The sequence below is a fragment of the Photinus pyralis genome, unplaced genomic scaffold (assembly GCF_008802855.1).
Source record: "Photinus pyralis isolate 1611_PpyrPB1 unplaced genomic scaffold, Ppyr1.3 Ppyr1.4_LG9, whole genome shotgun sequence".
In the NCBI taxonomy this organism is placed as follows: domain Eukaryota; kingdom Metazoa; phylum Arthropoda; class Insecta; order Coleoptera; family Lampyridae; genus Photinus; species Photinus pyralis.
The window spans coordinates 11,366,227-11,380,834 of record NW_022170878.1 but is presented as its reverse complement, the minus strand read 5'-3'; the positions used below and the strand labels follow the sequence as shown (position 1 = coordinate 11,380,834).

Sequence of the window (14,608 nt, the reverse complement as noted above, 5' to 3'; positions counted from 1 at the left end):
ATGCGGTATTGGGGACTCGGAAAATCGCTACTGGCGTTTTCACCATATAGATAGAATAGTTCAAAGCGTATTAACACTGCCGTCACATTTGTGTGAAAGGTGGGTTGCATAACAGTGAAACATATGTACATTTGATTGTGAGATATTGGCCCGTATGAATAAAAATAAGCAAATGCTTATACTTGCAAAATTCAAAGTAAATACTCATAAGTGCTCCTTCGCACTGGGCGACTGAGCAGCGATTCTAAGCAGAAGGACAGGACGCAATGCAGCGCTGCTAAGCAGACCAGTATGAAGAGGCAGTTATGAGTATTTACTTTGAATTTTGCAAGTATAAGCATTTGCCTATTTTTATTCATACGGGCCATTGTTTACTTTCCAAGTTTACAAAAATTTATCATAGATGTCGCCAACTTTGTGATTTCCGCATGGAAAGTGCAAAATTAAAATAAAAAGGGTGGTTTGGTCATAAGTATGTATATGGGTTTGGTTCGTGTGGGTATGCTGTGGTGTATGATTATGAGTAAAATTCAAAGTAAAATTAATGTCATATGGTTTTGTTGTTATCTACATGCATGGGAGATCAGATTTTAGAATGGCGGAGACCAGCGATTACGAATTTGCTTCATTGCTTCAACAGCAGTTTAATCATGAAGTTGAGATTGAGAATCCTGGAAAAGGTCTGGTTTATTCGGGACGAAAAGCAACACAAGAGGATGATAAATCATTAACAGACCCATCTTGGGAATTAATTGACCCTACACCAAACATTCATCTGCTCTTTGTGGCTTTCAATGGAAAATATTTTTGGAACAAACTAATAACAGTTTGTGTTAGTTGGAGCAAACGTATGACATCGTGTGCAGGAATTTGCAGTTATCAAGGTTCGGGAGGATTCTGCCATATTACGTTAAGTGAGCCTTTATTAAAGTTACGACCACGGAAAGATTTAATTGAAACACTTTTACACGAAATGATTCACGCTTACTTATTTGTCACTCATAATAACAAAGATCACGACAGTCACGGTCCTCAATTTCAAAAACATATGCACCGCATTAATACTGAAGCAGGTAGGTATTACTATATAATAATTAGGTCTAAAGTTAGGAACAAATTTTTTAGGTACTAACATAACTGTTTACCATAGCTTTCATGACGAAGTAAATCTCTACAAGCAACACTGGTGGAAATGCACAGGACCCTGCCAATATAGAAAGCCATATTTTGGAATGGTCCGTCGTGCTATGAATAGAGCACCTGGGCCAAATGACAATTGGTGGGATGAGCATAAAAGTAGTTGTAACGGCACCTTTGTTAAAGTAGGTATTCTTGTTAAAAATTTGTTATGAGGAAACTTTTTTAAGATAAAAGAGCCAGAAAAACGTCCAAAGAAGTTGACTAAGGAAAATAATATACAACAAAATGACATTCGAAATCATTTTCCAGTAGATACTCAAGCAGGTAAAGGTTATAAGAGACCAAGAGAAGAGGAACTTTCAGAGACTGACTCTAAACCAACTATATCAAAATCTGAAGTTGTAGAATGTATAGATTTAACATCTCAGTCTTCTTCAGACTACTCTATTGTTCGAAACAGTTGGTTACAAAGATTTCCCTTATCGTGCAATAGCAAAAGAAGTGCATTAGAAAGTTTAGAAAATATTGACGAAAGAAGACAAAAGAAAACTGATGAACTAAAAAGCTCAATTGAATCGGAACAGAAGGTGAAATGCCCAATTTGCAATAACGGCGTATTGCCACATGAAATTAACTCTCACGTAGATGTATGTTTAAATTTAAATGCCATAACGGATGACTTTGAAATTGGTATCAATAAAACTCAGGCGAAGGCTTATTATGAAAAGACTTACGATTGTCCTCTTTGCTTTAAACAGTTCCCTTTTGAAGACATAAGCAGTCACATAAACGCATGTTGTGGAGAGGAGACCAGAGTTACAAACAACTCATTAAATGATATGTTTAGCGATCCATTTTGATTTATGTAATGATTAAAGTAAATATATCGTATGTTTTTAATGACTATTAATTATTCTAGGTAACACCTGCAGTTGTAGGCACTCCATAATAATACACTCAGTCCGAGTAATAAAACTCAATTTTGTCAATCCCATTTTCAAATATATGGAAACTGACGCTTCACAGTCTCTACTTCTTCAATTATCACATATTTAGGATTCTAAAGATTTTCAATGTATTGAATGACATCGATTAAATGAAGTTTTTTTTAATATGAAATACACATATTTACATTTGCACAGAACGATACAAAAGTGTATGGTATTAAATAAATAAAATTTAAAAAAAAACTAAAACTATCATAAATAAGTGAAATTATTAACAATTAAAAAATACTATAATGCTTTGTACAATATTTACAGACCCACACATTTGCCAGGACAGAGTTTACAAATAGCTATATTTATATGGTTACCTATACGATGAGACAGTCTTAAAATGACTCATTTTGTCGAAAATTTGAGTACGTCATAACTAGCCTTTCTCGGCCAATATTCACCTTACAGTTACAGGCGTCAATATAATTAAATGGGAATTAAAATAATCAAAGACACCAAGGCACTGTGCTAATTAATATCTGTTTTAAAATAATAGTTCAACTGTTTTGAAACAGCACTGCATTGTGGTTATAAAATATTATAAGATTTTAAATTGGACGGAATTGCTCATCAATATACTTTTTTTTTTAATTCCCATAACTAAAATATTGTAAAACATTAAACAAACAAAAACCAAACTTATAGAAACATCATTTGTACCCCAAAACAGAAACAAAAAATGTGTACAGTACAAAACAAGAATTATATTTACAATTTTTCCTATTACGCATTGCATTGAACAAAATTAAAAATTATCAATTTCTGATTCACTATCAGAGGTATCTGAGCTTGACGTTTCAGCATCAAAGTAAGTGTACTTTTCATTAGTATCATCATATATTTCAGCACCTGGGAAGACATATCTACTAGGAGGTAATAAATAAAAACTGTTTGGTGGTAATCTATCCGTGATGTTTCGTCTATTATTAAGAATACATTTTCGATTTTCTTCATAGGAGAGGTTGTCTGTAGTTTCATCCGATATTTCAAACTTTTCGTCTGTAAAATTGGAATTTTCTCCTATGCCAGAATCTCTAGCGGAATCTACTGACATATGCCTTTCTTTTACAGATTTTAATTCCACCGATTTCATTACATCTTCCGGAAGAGAAAATTGTTTACCCGACAGACGTTTATCCAAATCCACACAATTATCCCACTTATCTTCATCAATGGGTAACTTTCTTTCATTGGATATCTCATCGTCACCACCGAGTGAATTTAAAGTTTCAGGCTTGTGGACAAAGAACCGATCGTCAGTATCACTCTGGACAATCGGTAGCAACTGCACAGTTTCATTAAGCTTTTCGTCAATGTAAACACAATCCTGCCAAGGTGCACCTAATCTAAAAAAAAATTATAAAATCACTATTAGCAATATACAAGAAACATTTGTGCGATTGCTAGTATTTGGCCTCTGACCCTTTATAATCTAACATTGTCACAACTTCGCCAGAATACCACAGTGCATCCCTTGGACACTAACATTTGTACATTTTTTGCTAGGGAACCCAAACGATTAATTTAAAAGAGTTTTAATACTTAAAATCTCAATAATGAATATAATGTCAATGAGTAGTACTACTTGCACTTTGAAAGTCTCGAGAGTTTTTGTATGTTTTATTGTTACATACAAACTTACTTATTAAAAGGGCACCAACCGAATTTTGCTACAGTGAGAGCCAATCTCAAGTCACAAGCTGGTAAAGCTAGCTTTCACGCAGTTCGTATAATGATCGATTCACAGAACTTATTTGGCTTATTTGCAAATAGTCAGTGAAATTGTTATTTTGAGTGGATTTAGACCTATTGTAGTAGATTAAGAAATTATACTAAGAAAGATGGGTCTTTAAACACCATCATAATGAAATTGTATATTTTAAATTAGACACAAAATCTATTGCCTCTTGAAAATTGAATCAGAAAATTAATATAGGGTCCGCCGCAGCCGCAGCAACATGTTGTGGACTCAAATTTATCCACAACACTGTGAATTAGTCCTCTAGGTGGCACGATTATGGAGACAGTGCAGTAACTGATATTTAGACCAAAATGAATGTTACCTGCTAGTTCCTATTGGAAGACTGCATACAAACTACTGTGGCGTCTTTGCATTTAGGTACAACAATGCTCTACACAAAATGGTGTCACTTGTGACTAACTAACAAACCCAAATATTTCAATTACTAGGAATGATATCTATTTGAACATGAGTTTACTACAATATTCATTTTTTGTCGGTGCCCTTTTAATGATAAATAATGAAGTACCTACATTATTCATAAACCTGTTCTTTCTTTTTTGGGTTCTTACAAAACAGTAGTCACATTTCATGTACGCAGGAACTCAGTTACGTACTTATAGATTTCAATTGCTACTTCGTAGTGCTGTCTTTAAGCAAAAGGGCCTATCTCATTTTTGTTAGGTTATTGATTGGATTGGAGTTTTTGAGTTGTTTTAACTACATGAACTCTTCATAACTGAATATATAATCTTGCTTAGAATGTCTCCTAAGGAAATAGGTGTAAAACAACCCCAGACTTACATTTCTGGAAATGTATTCAAAAACTTTAAAGACTGGAGATAAGTCTTTTTTACTTAGATGACAGACTAACTTAACATCATTATCCTTATAATTAAATAATTCAATCAATTGAAAATTAAATTCAATTTTGTTTAAAGATAAGTCATCTTGTGGCCAATTACTAGCGCTATTAATGTTTGCATTCGGTTCAAATAAATGGATACTACTAAAGTACCATATTGTATATGTCAAAAAAAGGACTGTTGTTTCTCTGAATGCCTTGCTACAGTTTTGCTCCTTTAGGATTTGCAAATAGGTGTGGTTATAAAATACCCACTTTAGTTTTAACTACATGGGTTGTTAGTTTAAAACATGATATACTTTTTTCACACACATGCACATCATTCGCCACTAAGGTAGGTATATAACATTTAGATACCTATAACATATAACTCAAAATATACAGACTAAATGAACAGCTTGAAAGAGTGTTCAATTTGTAGTGACAAAATATGTCATCAATTGTTTATTACGTTCTGGTCACACTGCAAAGCTGCTGCAAGTCATCAGATTACATATTCTCTTATAATTGTGTTACAATTGTTCTGATACTTACTGTTGGCAAATGTGATTTACAATTACATCGCAATCACCAAGCAGCTCCACATCAAAATTACAATGTGATAAAGGTTCCCTATTAATTAATATTTGTGGTACTTCAGATGGAAGAGAACTTGGTATTAATGCAACAGGTCGTACTTTTAGAGAACTTCCAATCACCAACAATAAATCGCAATTGCCCTTATCTTCTGCCATGGCTTCATGAAATACGTCTGGTAATCCTTCCCCAAAAAAAACAATATCTGGCTTCATGATTCCTGATGAGGCTAAAGTATGTAATTCCTCCTTTTCGATCTCGTCGGGATGAAGAAATGGAGGTACTTCGCTATGGCATTTTTCACAAAGTGGAATTTTTTGGTTGACAATGGGTTCTCGAATAACATCTGCCGTCACGCGATGTCCGCATTTCGTACACGTCGCTGTAGCAAACGAGCCATGACATTCTACTACTTTTTCAATATTTGCGACTTTTTCCAATGTGTCAATATTTTGGGTATAATTACGTAATAGTTTACTGTGTTTCTCTAATAATTTAATAAATCGATGGCAAGGACTAGGTTTAAAATTTCCGGGATATATGTCTTTAGCGAACTTATAAAATGGCCGAGGATCTTGATTAAAATAGTTTATGTCAAACATTGCCTGAGGATCTGGTAAATTTGGGAAATCCACAGCTAGACGTAAGTAAATGCCATCACGCGATCTAAAATCGGGAATTCCACAGGATACTGACACACCGGCGCCTGTTAGCACGATAACATTTTTTGCGGCTTTCAATAAACGTAAGACGTCATCCAATGTGTTAACATTTCTTAGCTTATGACGACGAGGTGGTTCGGCTAGCATGTTTATAATGATTTTCCATAGTGTAATGTCGTCAACACGTTGAGGAATTTGATCGGCATCTGCTCCTAACTCATTTAGTAACATTCTTGGATTAACACCACTTTGCATTTGTTTTTGAATCTAAAAATTAAAATCAGAAAGTTACTCTAAATTCAGACTTTTAAAATCTGCAAAATTTAGATGCCGAATTCCAAATTTAAACCCCTAAATTTGAACTTTAAAGTCCTAGACCTTTCTAAGAGGGCAATATGAATTTTGCAAACTTACCCACACAAGACTCCCCGCCATCGGTTTCCAATCCTTACCAGACAACTCTGATAATCCACTTAGCTCACTCAAGTTACTAATTGTTGATGTGTTATCATCATCTAATTCCCCTTCAAAACCATCTTGTAAAGACTCCAATGTAGTGTTAGGCGACACATCTGTTGAAGTTTCATGTTTTGGCATTAAGTTTGTACATAAACTTGTATCGGAAGTATTATCTGCAATTAATCGACAATAATAGGTAATATTAGATGTAATAAACAGAAATATTATTTTGAGATAATACATATATATTAGGGTCTTTTTTTATTTAACCTTCGATCGCTCAGTATTATTACCAGACAAGTAATAATAATAAGTTTCTGTTAATATGCTACAAAGAGGCATTTACAGATGTCAAAATAAAAATACATATCCAAAAAGTATTAAATAGATGTGATGTTACTGGTCAGTGGTCATAAGCTCTTAGTAATTAGTAGGCCGTTAAAAATGATAAACAATTGAAATTATAAAACAAAACATTTTATTTTGGGTTTTAACAATTTTTAAAAATATACTGTATACAGTTGACTCTTGATAATCATACTTCTCTCTTTATTTCCTCTCAATCAACCCCTTGTTAATTCAAAAATACCGTATTTTTTTACAATAAAAACAGTTGTGTAAATAATGAAAATCACTTCCAAATTGTATGTCTTATTTGACCTCTTATCGCATTTAAAAATTTGGGGAATGATGCGTCCCCGAGTACAAGATTAAAGTGGCAAGAATTATTTTTGCATAAAAATTGGCCCCGTCGACATATACATAGGCTAGATTTTGCATTTTTGTCTCAACATGTATTTTACCGAGTTTTAGAGGGGTACAAATTTTGTTGGAACACTGTGTATTAGGTATAACCCCTTGTATGCATGCTCAGAGATTACAACAAAACAAATTTCCAAATTTTGAGTGGCATTTGGACAGTAAGTCATATTTTCGTGCCTTAAAATCAGGTTAAAAATTTGTAATGCTTTGTTGATGGGTGGATCATAACGGACGATCAAAAAAGGGTTGTTGTGGAGTCACCTTTGGAAGTTCAAGTTAAGTATGATTTCCTTTGTAAATAAAAATGCCAAAGGTGACTTGACAGCATAGTAGGATACATAGAGATTGTATGTATATATTCTCTCTGTATATACCTTTAATGATCATTATTAAACTCGAAAATATAATTGCCTGCAATGAGTTCGACCACTTTAATTTATACGAGAATCGAAAGGTTAAATTTAAATTGTTTGGCATAAAACAGAAGTGTTATAAAAACACGAAAATCAGTGTTAATTTTGTTTTTGTATAGTTTCCATAATTTTTAGTATTTTACTTTATGTCAAGCTAATAAATTTGTAAGTACGAGTACGAGAATACGAGTTTACTTTGGGGAGGGCTTTGTAAATGGTGTTTGGGTTTTTGTGGAGCTACAACCACAGCTTAGGTACTTGCGATGGTAAAACAACTTGTACACCTATTTTTACCGCCACTACAACTGCAGTGGATACCAACAGAATTCAGAAATGCCAACATATGTATACTGTGCTTTGAATTCTCCATGTAAGTTACCTTGTATGGTATATGATTTTGTAAATTATAATAAATTAAAATTTGAAGCATTTATTTCGTTTTACTTACAAATATCAAGTTTTAATAATATAATAATTTTTGTACATTAAATACGCCACGCCTACAAAATGTCTTCCACGTACAATTCGCCATTTTGCATGAGTCTTAATAATGTTAGCAAACATATTTTTTTTTAATTACCTTTTATTTGTCCAACAAGTCGTGTAGGGGTTGCAAAATTATTAGAAAAATAACTATTGTTACACAACACACCCGCATTTTTGTTATTTGGCTCCAATTTAATACGCTTCGCGACTGATTGATTTTCGGTGCCTTGCGATAAGGAGTCCATATTTGACACCATTGAAAAAATCCTTGTACGATAGTCGTATAGAAACGCAACAGAGGGCGCTGACCGCAAAAATGCTCGTCATACATGCGGGACACGTATGGAGGATTGCAGATCTTTAGGAGTCTCAAAAAGTAGTATTAATTACATCAAAACTTTATTATTGCATAAAGATGGTAAACGTCGATTTACCTATGTTTTCAAATAATTTGGAATAGGTATATGCACTTTCTCTTGTTCACCACAAAATTGTGTTTACATGAAATGCACAAACCTTTTCAGCACTTACATATTATTAATATAATCAGTGCTACATACAACATGATTACAATTTTATCAAAATGTACTAATAATATTACAATTACCTCAAATATGAAACTAGACATTTATCATGTACAGTTAATAGTAAAATAATATAACGTCATTTTATTCTACTCTTCGCTTCTTCACCAGAGATCCCAACTGAAATTTCAAAAATGTATAAATTAGTATTGACCTATTCCATGAGGAATAATTAAACACCAATTTTACAAACCATTAAAATATGAGAATGTCAGATCCCATTTGATTAAAGGGAATAGTTTTGTACAACTAGAGAAGATTACTTCTCAAGTTTTACACATAATTTTTTCTGAAACTACAATCAAAATTGAAAATAATCATATGTAATAATGAAGTTTCACACATAGCAATCTAGGTACTGGTATGTTTGAATTTTAAATGTCATTATTAAGATTAACGCAGCAATTGTTTTTTACTTTCCACACTAGAGAGGAAAATTCACCCTATTTAGACACAAAAGTAGTTGTTTCTAAAGTAGTTTCAGAAAAAGGTATTTTCCCTTCTACAATTTTTAACCATTGATTGTAAAATGGGCAAATAAAAACAAGTCAAGATGTTACCTCATGTTTATCAAACCAGAAATAAGTAGTTCACTTCATAGAATAATTTCAAGTTCTCATGAAACTACATTATTTATAGCCGATCTTTTAACATTGTGTTAAACACGACATATGATTAAATTACAGTGCAACCTCATTAATCCGGACAATTAGCTGCGAGAGATGTGTCCGAATTACTGAACATAGTAGACTAAGTGTGGAATGGACATTAATAACTTGGACACGTTTATTTTATGTTAAAGAAATTTTTTTACTCAAAAACAGCGGAAATTCTCATGAATGAAAAAATATATAGAATACATAAAATACACATGTAGAATACTTTTAAACAAACAAAAATGTGGACTATCATTGTGACCTTAGCGCATTCGGAGTCAAGAGATTGCACTGTATACGATCGAGTCTTGTGCTTGATTGTTCAACACGATTTATGAATTGTCAAATTTCAACCAATCGCATTGTTAACTGAGCCTTTAATCAGAACGGTTGTTAGAGTACAATTATTACAATCCGTAGTTAAGATAATTGGCAGCACACCAAAGTGTAGTTGCACAAAATTTGCAGATTCACATTGAAGTAATCTCACAAATGACTATAATCAATGAGTCGTGGTTTGTGGGTAATCTTTATACATCAGGATATGAAATGTTCCAAGATTAGGAATACCTATACCGGGTGGTGCCTAGCGCGACGCAGCATAGGGATTTCAATGGTACTTTCTTTATAGTCAATTACTAGCTCCCCTAATTATTTTAGAGCAAAAGTCTAAATACGTTTCTTTTAGAGAAAAATATACTGCATCTGTACATACTATTAGTTATAATTTTCCATTTGTCAAAACCGTAGAAATCGCCAAAATAAAAAGGTTCATTTTACAATAAATCAAATATGCATTGGAATTACCTAAAAAAACAGCGATCACGTTTCATTATTTGCCTTTGACGTATATTAAATTTATACTTGTTTATAAATTAGTTAAAGAACTGCAAGTGCAATAACGTTCAAAATGTCCGTCAAAACCATCAGGGAAATGATAATACATACAACATTTTGACTGCAGTGTAGCGGAAAATCCGAATATAAGTTTAAGAACAAATCTACTTCAAATCAGTTTTTTTTCTTCGATGATGTAGGTACTCTGGTTCGGAAAATGATAAACAAATAGTATCTGATGCACATTATCTAAAAAAACATTACCCTAAGATGCCTTTTATTGCATCGGTTAGTTGAAACAGAATTAAATATGAAAATCGTTCGACGTCAAACAACGATAACTTATGATGCGATGCGCTTGTAATTTGTTAAAAGATTCCAAAGCATCACTGATTTATATAAATGTAATTTTTTAAGTTCTCGATTTCTACGGGTTTGAAAAATGGAAAATTATAAGTAATAGTATGAACAGATGCAGCATTTTTTTCTCTAAAAAAAAAGTATTTAGGCTTTTGCTCTAAAATAATTAGGGGAGCTAGTAATTGACTATAAAGAAATTACCATTGAAATTCCTATGCTGCGTTGCACTAGGCACCTCCCTGTATAAATAAAATACACATTAGGTTGCCAAAAGGATTTTTAGCTAGTATTGATTTTGTCACATTTGCAATTTATTTCAAAACATCCTCGACTTGCCATAATCAAATAAAAGATGGTAGAACAGTTGGGAGTAAGGAAGAAGCGGAAGCCCATGGATTTTGTCATAAATATCCTTAAGAGACAGAATCAGGCTTTCAGCTGTAATTTAAATTTACAAAAAGGGAAAACTTTTATCATAATCATTTAGTGTCAGAAAAGGGATGGATTCATTATAATAGTTGGAAAGTAGGAAGATCGACAGTCAATGTGTGATCTGATTTAGCTACACGTGCACTCGATTGTGCTGCCACATCTTCATCTACTTTTATAAAATTAATGATTACCAAATCTGAAATGGCCGGTAAATTATTGGTCTGATCGCCTGCACCTGTATTCGCATTACTTTCCATTGGAGCATTGACTTTATTCCCTTTAATATTTCTATGTTGAGGGAATGTGGGCATTAACTTAGGATCACACGCTAAAACATTTATCAAAAAAATAAACTGCATAAATTATTCGTTGGAATATATTACGTGTTGGGGCTTCTTTAAAGTAACTGCTTTGTAAACATTCCTCCGCAGTTGCTCTTTTTCGTGGGTCGTACATAAACAAGAAATTCAATAACCTTAAACCTGCAGCAGATAACCAAGGAAAACGTTGCTTTAGATTATTGTAGGGCTGCTGTTTCAAAGTATAGTTTTGCAAAGCTGGTAATTTGCTGAATCCGGGCCAAATTGCATCAGATGGTGTACCTAAAAATGCATATCGCTATCATAAAATGTACATCAAAAGAAGTACTTGCCCAACAAATCAACAATTAATTCCAATTGTTGTATTTCAGACCGACCAGGTAGTAAGGGCTTGTGACCTAAAAGTTCGCCTAATATACAGCCAGCTGCCCACATATCAACACTGGTTGTCTGTGTTGGCGCCTGTAATAGGAGTTCGGGAGCTCTGTACCACAATGTTACAACATGCGGAGTCATTGCTTTTAGCGGAACTCCAAACCAACGTGCTAAACCAAAATCGGCTGCAAGCAACAAAACCTCTTTCAATAAAAACGACTTACATAAAAGAAAGGGTTCGTACCTATTTTTACGCAACCTTTATCGGTCATAAGTAAGTTAGACACCTTTAAATCGCGATGCACAATGAAATTATAATGGAGATAACGAAGTCCACGTAAAACCTGGATCATGATACATTTAACTTGGGATTCGGTAAATGGGGTCTGCATATTATCCAGTAAAGAAGCTAAATCTTGTTCACAATACTCCATCACCAAGAATATGCTTTCAAGACTGCGCCCCACAACAACTTCTTTCAAATGTACTATATTTTCATGACGGCAACTTAAAAGTACTTGAATTTCTCTTAAACTGCTAACAGGAATACCATCACGTTCTAAATCCATTCTAACTTTCTTTAGGGCTACTATTTTATCTGATGCTGTGTCTTTTGCCCTATCTATAAAAACAAGAGTGTAAGTAACGCCTGATACGTACACCAAACAAAGTGAGACGAATAATTTAACAGATGAATTTACAATTATGCATCTTCAAACATTATAAAAGTATTAATTCACATAATAATTATGCTACAGGTCCAAATAAAAATTATTATGACACACAAACTAAACTGGGTCCTTTATGTAAGATAATTACTCTTGGGAGTACTTTTTCTTTTATTTGTTTCTTGTGAAAATGTTACTTATTTGAATATTTCCGAGTATTAATTTAGTATTGTCACCTTAAAAAACTTACACACAATTCCGTACGTTCCTTCGCCGATTCGATTTAGTTTCTCAAATTCTGATACAAATCTGCAACGACCCAGCTAAAAAAAAATCATTTAAATGTATGTAAAGTAGCATCACACTTAATTCTGGCAAAAAACGATTCCTGCTTCTGTCAGCAAAACGGTGCAAATTGCCAGAATGGGATTCAACGCAATTAACTGATATAGATAATAAGGATTGCCACAATTTTGTTCAAATTGCTTTAAAGGACCCGTTCTTTTATTTGCAAAGCGCAATGTTGGATCTGGTTAAAATTTTAAAACCGTGTTAATCCTTATCACAGTTGCAAACTATTCTGATGGAAAATGTTCAGCATCCACTTAAGTGCATGATATGCTTATGTGGCTAATTAGTAAATGACTGATTATGTTAATTTCACAAGACTTTCAGGAATATGCAAGTGTGCATCTCCATAGGCCACACTTACAACATCAGAATCAGGAATATTCATCGCTTTTCCAGTTTTGAAAGATGTAAGAATGCCCTTCTTCGTAATGGGAGCTGATGGTTCTGTGCCATTTTCGATTGGTAAACCAACCTTGGATGGAGCTGAATTTTATTATCTAATTACATTTGGATAAAAATGTGATTATCTACTTACATTTCCGCAGTATATCTGCCATGTATAAATGTCTTACCGAAGAAATACACCTACTAAAGCAAAAAGGTTTTAAAACAATTAATTATTATTTGTTGTTTGGAAACAAATGCACACTTGTGAATACGCCGGTCTTGCAACCACAAAACATACGCAGTGCTGCCAAACGCTGTGTAAATTCGAAGGTAAATTCACCGTTACCAAGATTACTAGAAACCATGTACAGGATGCGCACAAAATATCTGTATGGTAAGATCATTTGAGACAATCATTGTGTATAAATAAATATAAGATGAGCGTGAAGGAGCAGCAGCAAAAGAAAAGCTCGGTTCTCCCAATAAAGATTTATTTATTTATGTATGAGTTGGGTACTTAATTCATACAGTATATACCTCATTTGTGATACTTTCGTTTATAAAATTTCGCCCTACGTACATTATTCTTACGCACGTCATGTAAAAATGGTTCAATTTTGCTCATACACTTCTCAAGACATCGAGTTTCATACGAAGACTTATAGAAGAGACCACTCTTTTTTTACTTTTACACATGCAAATTTCAATTCAACCAAATTACCATTTATAAGAGTAAATTGTGCTGCTCAATTAGAAGAACTGATAACGTTAAGCGTGAATTAAAATTTAATAAAGCGTCAATTTCACATATTTAAAGTTTTCTAGGTAAATATCTTGGGACTTCAATGCTCCCTGAACAGACCCTATGCGGCCATAGCCTTCCTTTAAAGAAGGTTAAGTTCAAAACGTAGTGGAAAAAAATTAAAAAATTTATTAGATAAATATATACAGGGTGATTCCTATAGTACCTGCCACCGTTTGGGAGCGTGTAGGTGGTGCGTAGGGGAGTATTTTGATATAGGACACTTGGGGTCGGAAATCTAAAATAAGGGTGCCAGAGCCAAATTTACCTTCTGGAATTTCGCGCCTGTAGGTAGGCAACCCAACCGGCCGGCGGTGCACACGGAGCGATCTCAGGCGGCGATGTGTGGCTGACACTTGATCAGAATTTTGTTTAAACCCACGAAATCCCGTCTGCAACGACGCGTATCAAGTGAATAAACACTATGGCAATAGTATAATAATAGTTGGCTAGATGTAGGAAGTGCATTGAGAACAACGGTGGCCACGTTGAACACTTGTAAACGTTATTGCTTTTGACTGTCGTTTTCCCTCCTTCCCTCCCATGTCGCTTCCTCGCGCTAACTCGCTCTGCATCGCTCCGCGCGAAACGTCGGTCGGTTGGGTTGCCTACATACAGGCGTGAAATTCCAGAAGATAAATTTGGTTCTGGCGCCCTTATTTTAGATTTCCGACCCCAAGTGTCCTATATCAAAATACTCCCCTAGGCACCCCCTATACGCTCCCAAACGGTGG

General features: G+C 34.0%; 3 protein-coding genes across 3 annotated transcripts; 1 reads left to right on the top strand and 2 right to left on the bottom strand.

The window, feature by feature from the left end:
* Positions 1 to 243: 243 nt before the first annotated feature.
* Positions 244 to 2,259, top strand: LOC116179945 (sprT-like domain-containing protein Spartan). The gene is made up of 4 exons (XM_031499762.1): positions 244 to 1,073; positions 1,126 to 1,322; positions 1,368 to 2,005; positions 2,060 to 2,259. The coding sequence occupies exons 1-3, from the start codon at positions 545 to 547 to the stop codon at positions 1,998 to 2,000; spliced, it is 1,359 nt and encodes a 452-aa protein (XP_031355622.1). The 5' UTR covers positions 244 to 544; the 3' UTR covers positions 2,001 to 2,005; positions 2,060 to 2,259.
* On the bottom strand, positions 2,233 to 8,378 carry LOC116179944 (NAD-dependent protein deacetylase sirtuin-1). The gene is made up of 4 exons (XM_031499761.1): positions 8,197 to 8,378; positions 6,397 to 6,614; positions 5,279 to 6,249; positions 2,233 to 3,484 (listed from the first exon to the last, which is right to left on the bottom strand). Exons 1-4 carry the CDS (start codon positions 8,357 to 8,359, stop codon positions 2,884 to 2,886), a joined length of 1,953 nt encoding a protein of 650 aa, XP_031355621.1. The 5' UTR covers positions 8,360 to 8,378; the 3' UTR covers positions 2,233 to 2,883.
* A 241-nt stretch (positions 8,379 to 8,619) lies between these two features.
* On the bottom strand, positions 8,620 to 13,378 carry LOC116179946 (cyclin-dependent kinase 10). Its single transcript, XM_031499763.1, has 8 exons — positions 13,221 to 13,378; positions 13,047 to 13,168; positions 12,585 to 12,657; positions 11,911 to 12,288; positions 11,624 to 11,851; positions 11,355 to 11,573; positions 11,163 to 11,299; positions 8,620 to 8,806 (listed from the first exon to the last, which is right to left on the bottom strand). The coding sequence occupies exons 1-8, from the start codon at positions 13,240 to 13,242 to the stop codon at positions 8,771 to 8,773; spliced, it is 1,215 nt and encodes a 404-aa protein (XP_031355623.1). The 5' UTR covers positions 13,243 to 13,378; the 3' UTR covers positions 8,620 to 8,770.
* Between the last annotated feature and the right edge of the window lie 1,230 nt (positions 13,379 to 14,608).

Bases quoted from the DNA above. Each gene is read 5' to 3' on its own strand.
- LOC116179945 (XM_031499762.1), top strand. From the start codon at position 545: ATGTCATATGGTTTTGTTGTTATCTACATGCATGGGAGATCAGATTTT. The intron at 1,074-1,125 runs GTAGGTATTACT...CAAATTTTTTAG, and splicing joins CCGCATTAATACTGAAGCAG to GTACTAACATAACTGTTTAC. The intron at 1,323-1,367 runs GTAGGTATTCTT...AACTTTTTTAAG, and splicing joins GTAACGGCACCTTTGTTAAA to ATAAAAGAGCCAGAAAAACG.
- LOC116179944 (XM_031499761.1), bottom strand. From the start codon at position 8,359: ATGGTGTCAAATATGGACTCCTTATCGCAAGGCACCGAAAATCAATCA. The intron at 6,615-8,196 runs GTAATTAAAAAA...GATTAATTGCAG, and splicing joins ACTTGTTGGACAAATAAAAG to ATAATACTTCCGATACAAGT. The intron at 6,250-6,396 runs GTAAGTTTGCAA...TTTAATTTTTAG, and splicing joins TGGCGGGGAGTCTTGTGTGG to ATTCAAAAACAAATGCAAAG.
- LOC116179946 (XM_031499763.1), bottom strand. From the start codon at position 13,242: ATGGCAGATATACTGCGGAAAT. The intron at 12,658-13,046 runs GTAAGTGTGGCC...ATTTTTTTTTAG, and splicing joins ATATTCCTGATTCTGATGTT to CTGGGTCGTTGCAGATTTGT. The intron at 8,807-11,162 runs GTAATCATTAAT...TTGAAATTTCAG, and splicing joins TACCGGCCATTTCAGATTTG to TTGGGATCTCTGGTGAAGAA.